At 44.7% G+C, this 16,636-nt stretch overlaps 1 protein-coding gene across 2 annotated transcripts in view; it reads left to right on the top strand.

Moving 5' to 3' along the window:
- Positions 1–16,358, top strand: part of LOC144137646 (uncharacterized) — a 60,820-nt gene extending 44,462 nt beyond the window's left edge. The window contains exons 5-8 of one of the 2 annotated variants that reach the window (XM_077669585.1): positions 2,022–2,045; positions 7,290–7,409; positions 9,373–9,477; positions 16,003–16,358. In XM_077669585.1, coding sequence (XP_077525711.1) covers positions 2,022–2,045; positions 7,290–7,409; positions 9,373–9,477; positions 16,003–16,101 — 348 coding nt within the window. In that variant the 3' untranslated portion in view covers positions 16,102–16,358. The remainder of the gene's footprint in view (positions 1–2,021; positions 2,046–7,289; positions 7,410–9,372; positions 9,478–16,002) is intronic. The other variant, XM_077669586.1, reaches the window with a different exon arrangement.
- The last annotated feature ends 278 nt before the right edge of the window (positions 16,359–16,636 follow it).

The raw sequence follows: 16,636 nt of genomic DNA, 5'->3' as shown, positions 1-16,636 counted from the left end.
GGGCATTGGACGAGTTCCTTCTGGATCCAGCTGCTCCGCCCACTGGCGCCAGGCTCCTTGCCCTCGGGCATACCGCCTGAGGGGCACACCAGAAGACCTCCGCAATGGACAATGGCGCCGTGGGCCCCCGATCCGCAACTGCCGAGAACCTCGTTTCTTCATTTTTGATACCCTTAAGGGTCTTTTTTTTCCATTTCACAGCAGCCCCCCAGGGGCAATTTAAGTGAAATAAAGACGTAAAACAACACAACATAGTCGACCTTCCGTCGTACGGCGTTCGCACCTCTCCTCCTCGCTCCCTCTCCACGCCAACTGTGATAACGCCGCTCTCCTCCTCGCTGCTCGGCTCGTCTTGTGCCGGCTCAGGAAGACACCGGCAACACTGCGCGATAGCGCGCGCTGCTCCACCTCTCCCCTCTGCACACCAGCTGTCTAATCACGCGCATGTGCGCTGTTCCTCCTCTCCACTCCCTCTGCTCTGCAAATAAACACCGTCTGCGCTCCGCTCAGTTGCTTCTTCGGTACTGCGCCGTCTGATGTCTGGAAATGGACGCCAACGATTCCGTCAGCGAACTGGCTGGCACAACTTCAACTAGCGCCAGCCAGCACACTGTCAGAACCGCGAGCACCTCCGAAGACAAGGCCACACAGAGGAGAGCTCGCGACGCCGAACGTAAACGGCAGCGTCGAGCACCGGATTTCTCGCTTCGAGAACGAGAAGCCGCTTTGAAACGCCAGCGGCGAGTATCTGATTGAGATGGCGTTTGGCAACGTGACAACGCTTCAAAACGCCAGCGCCGAACAGCGGATTCCTTGCTTTGAATCCGCTTCGAGAACGAGAAGCCGCAAAACGTTCCCCACTACTCAATAAATAAAGAAGACATTTAATACGCTACTACACGTGTCTCTACTTTAACAACCAATTAACACGCTACTACTCCACGGCGTTGCATCCCCTCAGGGTTCCCACGTGGGAAGATAGTGCAATTTTTTCCCCTATCGACGTTTAGGTCAATGCTAATCTATCGGCATGCGAGCGCAGCGGGTGCCGCAAATACGGTGTCAGTGTAGCTGCCGGAATGCGCCTCCCTTAAGACAGAATTCATGGAATTAACTCGTTTAAAAATGACAGCCCTAATTTTACGAAGTTCCTGATATAACGAACTAATTTGTGGTCTCCGCTGACTTCATTAGATAGGGTTTTAACTTTATTTAGTTATCCACTCACCTGACCACCCGGTAGTGAGGTCCTTTGCATTGTGGCCTTGGTCTCGTTCAATGTCCTTGTAGTTAAGATACGGAGGTCCATGCGGATGCCTGGTACGCGCACGCGCTGCTCTTGCAGGAGGTGGCCCGGTGCACTGTTCTTTTCCGAGGCGCCCTCTCCAATGAGCTTGTCTGATCGTTACGGCCCTTTAACTGGGTAGTCCTCGCATCCTCGTTACACCTATTTGTTCAATACCAGCAAGCAAATTCGGGTTAGAAGAGTAGCGGCTCGCTGGTGACCTTCGAGCGGTTAGCCTGTTTCCTAAGATGACGATGATTACTTCTCGAGCCCGCTTCCCGTGCCATAGCTGCTGGCCTCTGCTTCCGGGTCGTCGTCGTGCCTACCAGAGCATAACTTGTAACAACCGCTAACCGCGCTCTTGCTCGTGAGGCGCGCGTAATGAAGGCGCTGCTGTAGATGAGTGCCGGATAAGCTATAGACTCTTTGTGATCGCCGAGTAAGTTAAACCTGTCCCACTCCACGTGAAAAGGCAAAGCGTAGGCTTCCTCGATTACTTAGTTCATGGTAACGATATCATTGGAATATCAACATCAAGGCGTCTCTCTGTGTTATAACAAGAATAATGAACGGTATAAATTATGGTAATTTCTAAAGCTGTTCAATAAATATATTTGTGTTCTTTGTATGTTTTAAATTCTGAACCGAAAGAAATGCTGCTTTGTACTCTCAATATTTGCGCGAGTTTACTAGATAAAGCAATTATTTTTCTGACCGCAACTTTTTTATATTCCAGGACGTTGAACAAGTGGAGTGCCAGGTACGTACCTTCCAATATTATTGCTCTACCTCGAGGAAATTTGCTGTAATTAGTGCTATCTATTTGTGTACATTGCACGCACGCCGCAACAATATAAAAAAGTGATTTATACCGCTTTATTGCCCGCCTGTTTTGAATCAATCAAAAATCAGCTTGCACAGGCATAGCTATGTTGGGGACTTTGAGGGGTGCATAATATTCTACGAAATAAATAAATAACTTTGGTTGGAAATAACTTTTACTTACAATTCATCACCTTACGTATTCAACTTTTTAGGAGGAGGAGGAAGAGCAGTAAACTTGATGTAGGCGCAACTATGCAAGTATTGTCCTTGTGCGGGTAGCGCACCGTCCGACAATTAACGGTCCTTCCATTCATCGGTCATGAGGGCAAATCCGGTCGCTGAAGCTAGTCTCTTGGATCCAAGCTCACCAGAGAGCCGGACCACTTCTGAGCGGCTCATGGGGAAATAGGGTGATGAAATATTTATTAACGCGAAAACACTATACCCTTTATCGCGTCATACAGCATCGGCGTTACAGAGTAATGGTCAACAAAGTCGCAAACTAAATGAAAGTAAAAAAGCAAGGGTTTTTTGCATATGATATGTCTACCCGCGGCCAAGGACGTGTGAGTCTTACATCCCTCTTTATCTAGGGCCCATGCTTGGCTGAAAATATCGACTGATTGATTGATTGATTGATTGATTGTAGATTTTAACGCACCGATGCAACGCAGGCGATGAGGTGTGCCGTAGTGGAGGGCTCCGGATATATTTTGACCACTGGGGATCTTTAACGTGCGCCGAAATCTCGTACACACGGGCGTTTTTGCTTTTCGCCTCCCACAGAAAAGTGGTCGCCACGGCCGGGAATCGAACCCGCGACCTCGCGCTCAGCAGCGCAACGCCTTGGCCACTGAGCCACCGCGGCTGGTCTTGGCTGAAAAAACTTTCCGGCAACTGGCGACACTCTATTTTCGCAATAAGGTTAGATTTTACGACTGTTTTCAACATTTTCTTGCTGCTGCCGTGTCCTGTCTCCCTCTTATGTATTTTTAATTTTTTTTCTGCTTCAAGACACCTAGAATCTGTCCTTTTTGTACCCCACCACGTGCTTTCTTCTTTTTTTATTTTGGGTGTGCAGAGCACTTTAAGGACTCGCCTTGCCGTCCTAGCTCCCTAACGGTCGATGCGACTGCAGGAATCAGGCGGCGAAGCGAGATAACGGACGCAAGAAGAGCCTTCTCTACCGTGGTCAGCGTGTAGCGTCGAGGCTTAGAAAACCACGCGGTTTAAATGGTCCTAACCATTCAAACCTCGTGAACCGCTGGCGCTTGTCATACATATCCCCGTCATTTAGCGCAAAGCAAACTGTAGGTACATTTCAGGCAAAATCAGTGTATATAACCGGTAGCCCCGGGTTCCTTTACTTAGAACGCTCGTTGGGCTGGTTTTTACGAGAGTAAGCGAAAAAAGCGGCCGTGCAAAAAAGAAATGGCGCGTTCGAAATGACGCATAGAGGCTCCAGCCGCGCAAGAAAAAAAATTACGCGTTCTAAATCACCGAAAAGAGCTCCATCATATGAAATTAAAGCAAGCGCAAAAAGAACAGAACTTATACTGGCACAGTTTCAGGCACAGAGCACGCGAGCACCGCGAAGGCAGGAAATTTGAAATGTAGCAGTGAGCGGATAATGGCGCTGCAGCCCATTATGGTGCATCATTGCTCTGCACTTCTGACAGCTTCCACATTGAGTGGAACTGCTTTCATGTTTTCTTTGAGCGCTGTACTTTGTAAATGGTCATGTATGTTTTTACACTGAAAATGTTTTTTTTTTTGCCAACGTGATTAGGTTGGGAAGAAAAAAAAGGAAAGAAAAGAACGCGCTATCTAGCGATAGCACGCTTGGAATTTTTTTCTTTATTGCCTGCTTGGCGACAACACGCACTCTCAGTACACAAATTAGTAGCTCCAGCCACCAATCGGCTAAAGGGAGTGGCTTAAAACATCTTAAATTGCACTAGAACATCCAGAATGGGTAACCATTCAGGTTCTTCCGGCATGGCTCGATCAACTTCTCTTATATAAGCAACGCTTTCAGTGAAGTACTGTCGCACTGAGCGAGCATCCTCTTCGGCATTTTGAACCGCCATGCGAGTTTTCCACATAGAATGCAGACTAAGTGCCATGAACATATCATAGGGCACGCCTCCATCATTGTTTACGTGCAAAAAGCGAATACCATAAGGCGTTAATGGTAAGTGTTTTTTCAGGGTTTGTTGGAGGATGCCCCAGTGCAACACCGCATCCCAACAGTCCAGATGTGCTTAATTGTTTCCAGCTTTTGGCATAATCTACAGTTAAGTGTTCATGGGTGTACATATAGTCCTTTTTTCTGAAGCCAGGGTTTTACCGTTAGCGTGCCGCTATGAAGTTTAAAGAAGAAAGATTTAAAAGATCAACGTACTGGCATTCGCTTCACTCTTTCTAGAACATCTTTTCCTGAACCCACTGCATATAACTGACAATAAACCGGAACAGGCAGACACACATCAATCATATCTTTGTACAAACCTTTCCGCGGTACACTACTCAAATACTGCGAGGAAAACCTTGGGAGGGAGCACGTTTTAAATTGTAACCTATTTAATCATCACTATCATCATCATCGCCAACCTATCTACGCCCACTGCAGCCCCAATGCCTCTCCCATGGATCTCCAATTATCCCAGTCCTGTGCTAACTACGATCAATTTATCCCCGCAAACGTCTTGATCTCATCTGCTCATTTAACTTTACGCCGCCCCCTGCAACTCTTGCCTTCTCTAGGGATCCACTCTGTTACCCTTAATGACCAACAATCAATCATATTAAGGTACTTGATTGGTGATGTTAGGCGAGCCATCCAGGTCATCCGGCTTGTAGACGCAAACTACGATATCGCGATGAGCACCCTCGCTGAGCGATTCGTTCTGCCAGACTTACTCATCAACAAGCACATCTATTACCTCTTGGCGTTGAACCGGATACATAGCTCAATAGCGATGGGCAGGTTCCGAAAACTAAAAGACAAGGTTCACTCTCGCTTCATCTCCATGAAAGCCTTTGGAGTCTCGCGAGAGGAATATACCGCGGCCCTAATCCGTGTGCTCTCCCGAAGCCCGCCCGATGTCTTGACCTTGATGAATCGGTAAAAGGCGGAAAAGATGGGCCAAGTGCCAACGGATGAATCAACGATACATTAACGACGAGTTTGCCAGTTGAAGGAATTAATAGAATTTCTAAATCGAAAGACACACGGGAAGACACACCGCACCGTATTTTGTGCGACAGCCGTGGTCACAAGTTGGCGGAGAGCCCGGTCAACCTGGCGGTGACGGAAAAGAGGACGACCCCGCGCGATGCTCGCGGCAGCTTTCGCTTCGGCTTACGCTATCAGTTGGCTGGACATTGTAGAGCTTCTGGCAACTTGACGTGAGTCACCTAACCTCTCTATGCAACGTATTATATTCGCCTTACCACACCATCACCGAATTGACGCCTCAGGTAAAAGTCGAAGAGCGTGCCCTTACTTTTATGACGGCTACCATTGGCCCCTAAGGAGGAACAACATCCGGGATACTTCAGACCGCACGTGCCTGGGCAGAAGGTGTTTGGTGACGCTTCTAGTGCGAGCACATGTAGACGCCGACAGACAGCGTAATTTCATTTGCTGGTATGTGTGTAAGGTCGTAAAATCCACTATTCTCGGCCCGGAAGAGGTTTCTCTGGTAACATTGGGCTGCCCGAAGCTATCAACGGTTATTCGGCACCAGCGAATAAAGGTGACAATACGAGGACAGGCTCGTGAAAACCCCATCATGTTAAAAGTCTTGGGGTTCCCGTATTTCGCCGTTGGTAGTCTGCAACTCGACAGCGTGGCAGGGAACATCCTGGATAAAAAACACTACGTTACGGCTGATGGCTTCAGCCGAATAAGAGAAAAGTAGATGTCAACTGGACGTAGACGTCACGCTGTCCACTGGAAGGTGGCCATGGCAAACACAGAAAAGAACAGCACCGAGTTTCCAGTTGTGTAAACAGATTTAACGTGTACGGTTAAGAAATGGTCATATGTCTGGTATGTAAGTCCACTAGTGTCATGTTCCTAATGGAAAGGAGACGGCAGAATTACGACTTTCACAACTTCAATATTTGGCGGTGAAACGGCTGTTTCAGTTCATCGAAGGAAACCTAAAACCTAGGGTCTCTCCGAACACTCACAAATAAAGCAGTGGAAGTAGTTGTAGTTGCAGAATTCGAATGCAGTTGAAAACGCGATAACGAAAAATGGGACGAAAGTAGGGCGCAGAGCTGGCAAGTAGGTATCGAAGCTCGAACCTGTCAAGAAAAAAGCCCTGTTGAAGTCCGCATCGTGGAACCCAGACCACAAGGCAAACGCCAGTGAAAAAGGGGCGCGTGAAAATCAAACCAAAAGCTCCTCCTCAATATGCCGTTCGAGAAAACGTGAAGTACCTGACCACATTCAAGGAATTGCTAGTGCCATGGAGCTAATGAAAGATCGCCAGAGGAGCCAGTCCTTCTATAGTCCCCCGACACCATCATTCGGTGTAACGTCTTTGGGGGGCAAACTTTCGGTGAACCTGAAAGTGTAAATTAGGAAGTTGCAAACAACGTTATACTCGTGGTACGTCCTGACAACTTTTAAACCCAGGGTGAGGCTAGGCCTGACGACAGGTATTCGCATACGCGCGTGGTTCCCTTTCTCTACTCCGCAGCATTCTTTGCGCAAGCCTCCTTTCAACAAAAAAATATTGAGTGTGAGTTTACAAAAAAAAATTAGACCAGGTATGATTATCGTTCCTTCGATGTAAAAGCTGCGCTATGGTGCACGTGAGAAAAACACACATTACCAGTAAAATTTTCACTTATATTTATTATAAATCTGTTGCACTACCTCTGTGAAGCAAGACGGTAAATCTTGCTGACGTCAAGCTGGAGTGTTTAAGTGTGGTTACGCGTGGCTATGATTGCCGTCCCTCATTTGCACCCTGTTTGTGCTTTCGTCTATAGTATAATTTCACTAACGCTTATATTTGGTAAAAAAAGGCTGCTTTTCATGGCAGTTCGAGTGTTTCACGCACATTTCTGGAGATTACTTTATTCAATTTTGTTTCTTAAACATCGCTTAGGGCACACTGTTTTTACACATTTGGGCTGACAGTGGTAAAATCTTTTACAGGTTGCGGCGTATGGATACCAGCTTGAGTTCCACTGGCAAAAAGGGTTCTGTAAAGGAAAGAAATGCGTTAAGCGTGATATCCCGTATGGATGCAAAGACCCACAAAAGGCAATTAACAAGGTAAGTTAGTGAGTTATACTGGGAAAATAGAAAGCCAAAAAAGCCCTTTCAATTTGAGCTGGCATAACGCCTTTAAATACTTCTACGTACTCTTTTATTACGTCTAAGTATAAACACCGGGACACAATATGATCGGTGGGTTAACTTTGTCAACCCAGTAATTCGCATTTTCGCAGCATGTTAGGCCCGTTAAGCCGTTGTTATCCCATGCTATATGTAGACAACCTGCAGTTACGATGTTATTTGACCGTAGGCGTGAGGTTTTTGTGCATATGTTGGTAGCTCTGACGTCGTTACAAATATCGGGTATGCCCTCGACGTTTCATCTTAACATCTTCTATAATCATGTCTGTTAGCATTGTTGTGACGGGTTGCTCTCTTTCCTGGATTTTTATTACATAAATGCGACACACTTTCAGTATATATTGACTGCATACAAAAGTGCACGTTCGTTAAGTCGGTGGTACAGCAACGTGCGCTGCGCAGTCATCACGTAGAACGCCTTGTGCATAGAGAACAGCCAACCGAAACTGCATAGCCGATATTGGCAACGACTTCAGCTATCAGGAAGCTGAAGTGCTACTCTCGCCCCCCCCCCCTCCGGCTACTTTTTTTCCTAGTTCCTGAGGCCAAATCCAGAAGCTTAAACTAATACTACTTTAACACCAAGCGTTTACAATGAAAGACATTGCACGCTGTAGTTTTTGCACTGAAGTCCCTCGTATCCCGAACTTTTGATTAACTCAGCGGATAGATTTCCACGACGTTACTGACACACATGACGGTAGGTTCGGAAACATTACTTATGTGATGTCATCAGACAGCAGTGTACCAATCTAGCCCTCCTCAAGCGCACAAATCTTGCGCAACAGCTTTATGCGGGATTAGCAACCAAATCGTCCTGAACGGTGTAATAGACTGATTAGAAAAATTCATACGGATACCTGATGCTTGTAGTAACATGTTCTGCGGAGGATATTTCGGCGATACTATACATAAATGGAAGCTTGTTCTTAGTGCTGGTACCTGCGAAATTTATTAGTTTTTTTAAGAAACAGAATCAAACCAATATGATAACTAAGTTACACTTGAAGTTCTGTATACCAATCTCAACCCATTGTAGCTTATATGATGCCTTTAAATTTCCTGAGGCTGAAAAATTGCGAAATTTCGTTCACAAGTCTGCATTACGCTGAAAGAAATACAGCTACTACCTGCATGAACAGTAGCTGTTGTACAAAAACGACAATAACTGCACCTGGTGGCATACACTGTGGTTTTCTCTCGGGTTCTGGACTTCAGAGATGCTATGTGGTTCCCAACTAAATTTATCTGGGGAAATGAGAGTCCGACTCCTTCGCACTTCTCATGGTGTTATAAATCATCGTATATAATATAATTGGCAGAGAGCGGAAATTAGCGGCTTGTTGTGAAAACACCACCAGGATAGAACGCTACTTCTAGCAGTTTCCCACATTCTTATTCTACGTAGCAGAAGGAGTGAACAACTTTTTTTTCTTGAGCGCAACAAAACTGTTTTGAACTCTTTCAAGCAACCATTTTATTTCATTATTTTTCTATGGGAATCGTTGCGAGATATTGCCAGTGAATTCTGGCTCCTTACAAAGCCAATGCAGATACGAATATCCTGGCAAAAAATCGACAAAAACTTCAGGCCCTTTTTTCTCACATACTTCCGCGCCACAATAAAAAATACAGCTATTAGGAGCTAGCCTATTGTCAATAGAACCACTATTTAATATAAAAATATTTAAGATACCCCCTGAGCAGATGCGTACATTGAGTACAAGCGGCTTCAGCTTACTCGAGGATAATGTCGCCAAGTAACTTATCGCTCTACGGAGATATGGTTTTCCCAATGTGTAATTAGTAATTACCACGCATTCAAAAGATGGATATTTCTACAAAGCGGTCTTTGAAGTGATCACCCGTGTTTTGACAGGAACCTGAAGGAAGGAGCCAACTTGGCTGTGGTTACCTTTGCTTTAAAGAAGGCAGCCAGACGGAACTAGAGTACGGAATGTACCCGGCTGGCACTCTATGCATGGTAAGTGGTTTTGTTTTCGTCGCTCAGTCCGACACGTTACCTGATGGTTGCAAACCTCATAAAAGCAGAAGCAGAAACTAAACAGAGGCATCATTTTCAACAAAAGCAAGACCATTGCCAAACAAAACACATTCACCCAATTTTACCATGATTTGCCACAAAAGCCTAGTTGGAAGCCTTCACAACTGGTAAGCTGAAGACAGAAGGATAAGGCATTATGCTTTCGTATAATTTGTTGTGGCGAATACAACCACAAACCAAATACTCTTTTTCTCTTTTGGATGGCGCACAGAACTGAATTTGTCATTCAGCATTGCTGCGTGCAAAAGTTACCAAGCAGATGTTGGCTTTTTTTGTTCTCTTTTTTAATCCTAGGCTAAAAAAACACCCGTGAAATAACATTTAGGTGCTTGACGAAGCGCTGTAGCCTAAGGCACGACAGTGTTCAGACGTTCATTGCGAACTTTCCCGCATCCAATGTAGCCGAAAGGACGGCAACAGAAATGTGCGAAAGAATACTTTTCCCCCCGCCAGCTGGGCGCTAATCATTCGAGGGAAACCCTAAGAAAAAAATAACCTAACACAAAGGAGTTCCAGATGCGGGTGGTACCCATGGGGTAATGTCACATCTTGCTTGCACCGCCACAATGATACACAGAGTACTGGATATAAAATAACATCAATAATAGCTTGAACAGGTGCACAGTAAACCAGGCAGTAAATTATATCGCAGGTTTCATTCATTGTAAACTGTCTCGCAGTAGGTTTTTCCACAGCTCTAATCTGTTTTTTTTTTCGTGCTTGTCGATATTCCGCACTGATGCTTGAAGCCTTGTTATTCTAGCACTGGTCGTGCTGCCCAGAGTCTTACAATAACGCACGTTACAAACTCCTTTCGCAAGGAACTTCCCTATTTGTTATAGTAGATCGTGGTCGGCGTAACGTATTAGAAGGGCACTTGAAAAAATTAATCGTGAGCTATGTGGAAAAGTTCCATTACTTACATAGAGTTTTCTAGTACCCTTTAATGCCCTTGTAACAATGTGTAATTTTAGGTTTTAGCCATATTCGTGGGGGTGGGGTTTTTCCTGTTGTACCGCTTAATTCGTCTTTTTAAAATGCTTTCAAAACTCACAGGAACAGAGGGGGAACCTTGGCAACGTATTTCTCATTTTTTTCATCTTCCAAGAATTTTGGCAGCACCCAGGCGCAGGAAAATACTGCAAACCAGGAACAGGCTTAAACCTTTTATCGCTGCCGTTGTTCTGAAAAAATTAAGCAGATTTTTGTGAAATTAAATCGATAAGTAATGCCCGGCGACATTTATCTCCATAGGTGTCAGAGCAGTACCTTGCCCAAGATGTCGACACAAATGTGTTTTGGAACGTGATAAATACCACCCAATGATGACAAAAGCGTAGAATCGCTTTGTACGAAAAACATTTCACCCCAAGCAATTGAAATAAATATGTAACATTTATAATTATTATAATTATTATTAATGAAGGCACGGGCCATCTCCACTGATGTGGAACCTGAGGAGGAGTGGAGCATGCAGTGTATAAACATATCCTTGGCGGCTTGAGTTTTTGCCAACGGAGATGAAACCGTTGGGTCGTAGCCGTATGCAGCTTTGCTGTAAAGGTCGTGCCCTTGAAGCACGAAGCGTTCTAGCGCGAAGCGTAAACGAGTGTGGTGGTGTTTCTTCAGTGCGCGTTACGAATCGTTCCAGTGCGAGGAGTTAACGAGTGCACCGGTGTTTTCTGAGAACGTGTTACGTTCTAGCGCGAGGCGTAAATTATTTCCCTGTGTTATTATTGTGCCGCCACTACATGAGACGACGATTACGACAACGACATAAGGGGCTTCCCCTAAGAGTGAGAGAGATGCAGAAGTCTCCTTGACATGACAAGAGGCCCCTCTCAAGAGTCGGAAAAGGGATAGCAAGTACGGAGTGAGGAGAACAGGAAGAAAAATCCCCGGCCACATCCACAAACATGAAACCTGGGAAGGGGCGAAGCATGCAGTGTTAAGTGTATTCCTGGCGCCTTTGCTTTTTTTGCCAACTTAGTTGAAACCGTTGGGGGGTATAGGTATACAGCTCCCATGTAAGTATCTTGTCTTTGAGACACGAAGCTCTCGAGCACAAGGCGTAAACGGGTATCACGGTGTTTTTTAGTAGGCGTTACGAAGCGCTCCAGCGCGAGACCTAGTGACCCAGTGTTTTTTTATACGCGTTACGTTCTAGCGCAAGACGTAAACGGGTTCCGCGGTGTTTTAGTGCCGTGACTGCATGAGACGACGCTTGCGATGGCGATGTCAGGAAACGCCAACTGCCCCAGCCCCTAACCGGCTTCGCCCCTATATAAGGCAGCTAAAATCAGTCCTCAACTCAGGTTTGTTTGATCGAAATAAGCAGAGTGTCCAGCAGGTGCTTCCTATGCGGTGGAGCTCCAAGTGGATTGACACAAAGTCTGCTGGTCGTAGCTGTCCTAGTTTCTTTAGGCAACGTTCTGTATAAATACTGAGTGCAGAATATTTTCACAAGAGATGTCGCACACTGCACAAGGCATCGGTCCCACATTTCTCGCAGTTGGAAGTTCTGTACGAGTTGCCCCGCCCGCAGTGATGAGCCGCACTAGGCGCAAGCGCCTTGGCCATTCTTATATGTATTAGCCGCACGGTTGTCCAATGGTTGAATCTGGGAGGCAACGGGTTGGAGTCCTCCGGAACTCTGTTTAAAATAACGGCCTCCAGCTGGGCCTTCAATAAAGCGGCGCCGTCCTTTGCGTCCATGTCAGCCTCCTCACCTGAATGAGCGAATTTTAAAGTCTTGCTCGCAATGAATACGAAGTCGTTCCATTGCGATTTTGTGGGCCTCTTTATTGCCGTCAATCGCTTTAAGTCCAGGAACCCATTATATTTAATATTGTAGGCACTGTGTTGCCAGTAAGAAATGATTTTCTTAATTGTGCGGACAGTGCAGCTAGAAGTTAGGACACTTAGGACAATACGCAAATGACTGACTGAATAGACACACCGAAGTTGCCTTAGCAATGTTATGGATAGGCCACAGATATCTGACGCTCTTATAATTGCTCACGGGGTTTTCGAGACCTTTGCGGAGTAGGTATAAAGTGGGCCTATGTGTCCTTCGCAGCCTAATTACGTGCACAACAACAACGTGGCCAACAACACACAAACATGTGCCTGAATTGTAGAGGAGAAGGTTTAAACTGCACGGATCATACTTTTTGCCCTCGACCGAATTAAACGTGTTAAGTCTCTCGCAGAGATCAAATTTTAGAGTTGCTTTGACATGACGCATAATCATCCGGACCCTAAGGAGCGGCCATCTTCATGTCTCTTGTTACGTTTCACCTCTACTGGTACTAAAATACTTTGAATTTTATTTTATATCACTGTAACTTTGTCGCTGGCACTCTTCGCCTAGTTGCTTTGCACCACCAAACACCAATGACCATCATCATTATTTTTTGTTGATTGATCATCTGTCTGTGACATCTTCAACGCACACAGCCCAAATAACGGCATGGAGGCAGGCACTCAGAAGGCACGACAAGGGATGATTCCTCGTAGAGTTCACATTTGATAATATTTCGATGCCGGTATTTCAAACTACAAATATTTTCCATTACAAAACAAGAGAGCGCAGGCATATTGCAAAACAAAAACTATAGCCGACACTTTTTTGCGCAATGTCTAGACATATTTACGGTGCTCTTTTATGCAAACAAACAATACGCCAATGTGCATCAATTGAACTGCAATGCTGATAATATATTAGTCGAAGTAGTGGCGCAGAGACTGTGCATTCGTGGCTTTCACTGGCCGGTTCAGTAAAACGGAATTTTGGAATTTTGACGTCACTATAGCACGTACCCTTCCCAACGAATGATGCTCCCTAGTTGTACATTTCGTCTTGGTACTACATGCGACTGCGGCAGCCAGATGACCAAATCTCGATATGGTCTCACGCGATTGCTTGTTCGTCGTAGATAGAACTGACATTTTATAAAATGGCCGGCAAGATGCCTAAACCGAAACAATGGTTATTCGACCACAATGGGAAGTGAAATAGAGAAGGTTTAACAGAATACAACGCGACGTTACTTCCGATGCCGTACACAGAGCTAAGATGGTGCCTAAGTTGCGTTCTACGAAATTCTCCAATGAAGTGTATACCATTACAATACATGCAGCAGGGCAGGATTATCTAAAGACGTTTCATGTGCTTCCATACAAATGGAGTTGCGATAAAACTTGCAACAAACTTTCTGCAAGAAAATATAGCACACTCCGGCAGCTGTATTTTGGAAGTTCAAAATACGGTGCTGCATGTGAACCTGGCTGATTTTGTCTTCTTCATTTTGATTTTCAGAGAATAGGTCAATAAGCCTAATGCGCTCCTTCTGCAAAAGCTTATAAAAGCGATAAAATCATTTTGAGCCAAATAATACTTTATTTTGAAGTTTTTTTGTGGCATAGTACACATGATAAACGTCTCTGATGGCATTTTAACTTGTTAGAAAAAATGGCGTACCATTTCACAGGCCTCATTGCAAATCAGTTACATTGTCAAGCAGAGGCATATGCGCTGCCTGAACTACCTTATGGCTACAAAACCTAATAACAATTTTTTAGAAGATGATAGTCATTGTTGGGCTAGTTAAAGGCAGAAATTCTTGTCTGTCTGTATGTCTCTCTGCCTGTCTGTGGCTCGATTCAGCCACCCGCAAATTGTGAAGTAGAAACTGCGCAATATTCTTATACACTCACTCCCAAATCTAAGCGTCTAAGTACGGTGTTAGTGTTCACACTTGTCAACATTGTTGAACGAAAAGGAGACATTAGGCAAATATAAGGCAGAAAATCATTACGTAAGTGATATTTGCAGTGTTCTTTTAATAAGCCATTCACAAATATTTGGTTTTTGCGATAGCAAATCAAATACTTCATTAACCTAAGAAAATCGTCACCTGCTGTTGCCCGCGCTACTATAGCTCTTAGCAGCATTTAAGAAATCAAACGGCAACAGCAACGAAAGGTTCCACTAGATAGGTTTCACGGTCTGCTTGGAACAGTCGTGGAGTAGGGCAGTTTGGTTCTATAAACGATGTAGTATGGTGCCTCTATTCACACCTGTCGCTGCCGTATGGCAGCGCTGGCATCGAGGCATGAGACTCAGAGCAGTGAAACGGGGTAAATTTAAATTGACTTGAGCAAACCTTTTGCGTATTATTTCGCGAGGCACGAGACGGGAGAAGAACAGCATGATAGGTGAGCCGGAAAGAAAAGGGAGGCATTTACTTGCCAGGGGCGCCATTTGACTGTCGTCTTCCGTCGACATTTCCAACAAAAGCAGCAGATGGGCAGCCATTGTTTTAAAATTGTCAATTAGGGTTTGCTTTCTCCGTTTTATTTCGTCCTTGCTTATCGCGCAAAGTTTGTATAGTCATGCAGTTCTTCAATACAACAACTCAAGGTGACCGTTCATTTGCATGGCGATAAGCGATCGGGAATGTGGTATTCACGACACTATTTGAGATACCTATTCACGAAAACTATGCCGCTCTTCACGAAAACCATGTCGCTCTTCAATTGTGAACTGTTATGTAATCTATGAGCGACCAGCCACTCTGTTTTCCCGATACGCTTCCCATATGCTAGGCACAGCTGAGGTCCCCGTATACTGGTACGCCGACTTTAGAAATATAACTGACGGGTGTTGTTTAGAAGCTGTTTATTTGCGCCATTTTTAGAACAAGCTCTCACTTACCGAAAAAAAAAATAGGCAAAGCTAAAGCGTTATCCTGCCATGCTGCAGGTTAGTTCTTCAAGGGCTACTCGCCTGATCGCATTCCTATAGGAGTTACTACTTTTAGACCCAAGGGCTTCAAAAGCATCATAAGCCGATAAGAAAAGGTTAAGCACGAAAAGCACAAAAATGTCAAAATAAGCATCGTGAATGGATAACAGAAATGGCGCGATCACTTTTTGAGACGAAAGGAGTGGTGCCTGAGCGGGGCCTCAGCGCCACCGACGCCAGCATGCAGAGGTGTGCGCCGCTGAATCATCAGCTGTTTGGCTTCGCCGCTAAAACGCTGCAGTTAGACCTTATCCTAAATATATGATTTAGAATTACCGTAATCGTCCGCCCATTTTTTTCTTTCGTTATCATTAAAGAAAGCAACAGCTTTATTCTTACTCCAAAAACAGTCTGCCACAAACATCAGCAACTCAATATTTGCTTGTATCCTGTTTTCATCCTGTATCCTGTATCCCACTTGTGTACTGGCTTGCTTCCAGTGCCGCGGTCTCTTTTTTTTATCTTCCGTTTCATGTCAAATTTCGAACTGCTTTGGGCCAAAATGTATTAACTAACACAGATTAGGGCTTTTCTTCTTCTATAAGACCTGCATACAACAAACGTTTGCATTTTTCTTAGTAGGTCTTTTAAGATGTTTTCATGCTGTCATGTAATTTCGTTTATTTGCTTTTCAGCATGCCATTGGCCTGAGAGAATTGAAGGATTTGAAGTGTATTCAATGGCAAAACTACACTGTCTGTAGAGAAACTATGCCAAGACCTCTTGGATGCTAGACTGTCCAGACGACAAGATCTCCTTTGTGGCTGCCCATTTAGGAAAATTTACGCTATTGCCGCTGGCAAAATATATGTTACCTCTTCACGTAAGAAGTCTAGGCTTCCGGTATACTCTGTGCTACTTCTTGTCTACAAGAGATCGCACAGTGCATATTGAAAGAAATAAAGGTGACAATCTCAGCACAAAATCATTGAAGTCATGTTTATGTACATGCTTAGTTTGCGAGACTTTGCTTATTACACAGAAAATTTGAAGTGGTACTTGATGCATGTCTTAGTAATGCCGCAAGAAAATAAAAAGCTCAAAAGTTGAACTTTTGTTTCCTTTCTGTCATCTCGCCTTAATCCAAAATCATGAATGCTAGTTTGGAGCTTTCATTTAGGTCGTGGCGACATAAGAAATGCACAAGCATGCATTAATAAAACACGCCAACGTAAAAACTGGCCACGCCAGCTTGTGCTGATTGTTTTATTCTAAACAGCAGGTCATGCGAAGTAGTACGCAGTCACTTGCAAAATATTTTTTGGACTA

This window comes from Haemaphysalis longicornis, unplaced genomic scaffold (genome assembly GCF_048455015.1).
Source record: "Haemaphysalis longicornis isolate Haplotype H1 unplaced genomic scaffold, Haemaphysalis longicornis Haplotype H1 scaffold_43, whole genome shotgun sequence".
Lineage (NCBI taxonomy): Eukaryota > Metazoa > Arthropoda > Arachnida > Ixodida > Ixodidae > Haemaphysalis > Haemaphysalis longicornis.
Note: the sequence above shows the minus strand (reverse complement) of the source record. Positions and strands in the feature narration are given on the sequence as shown.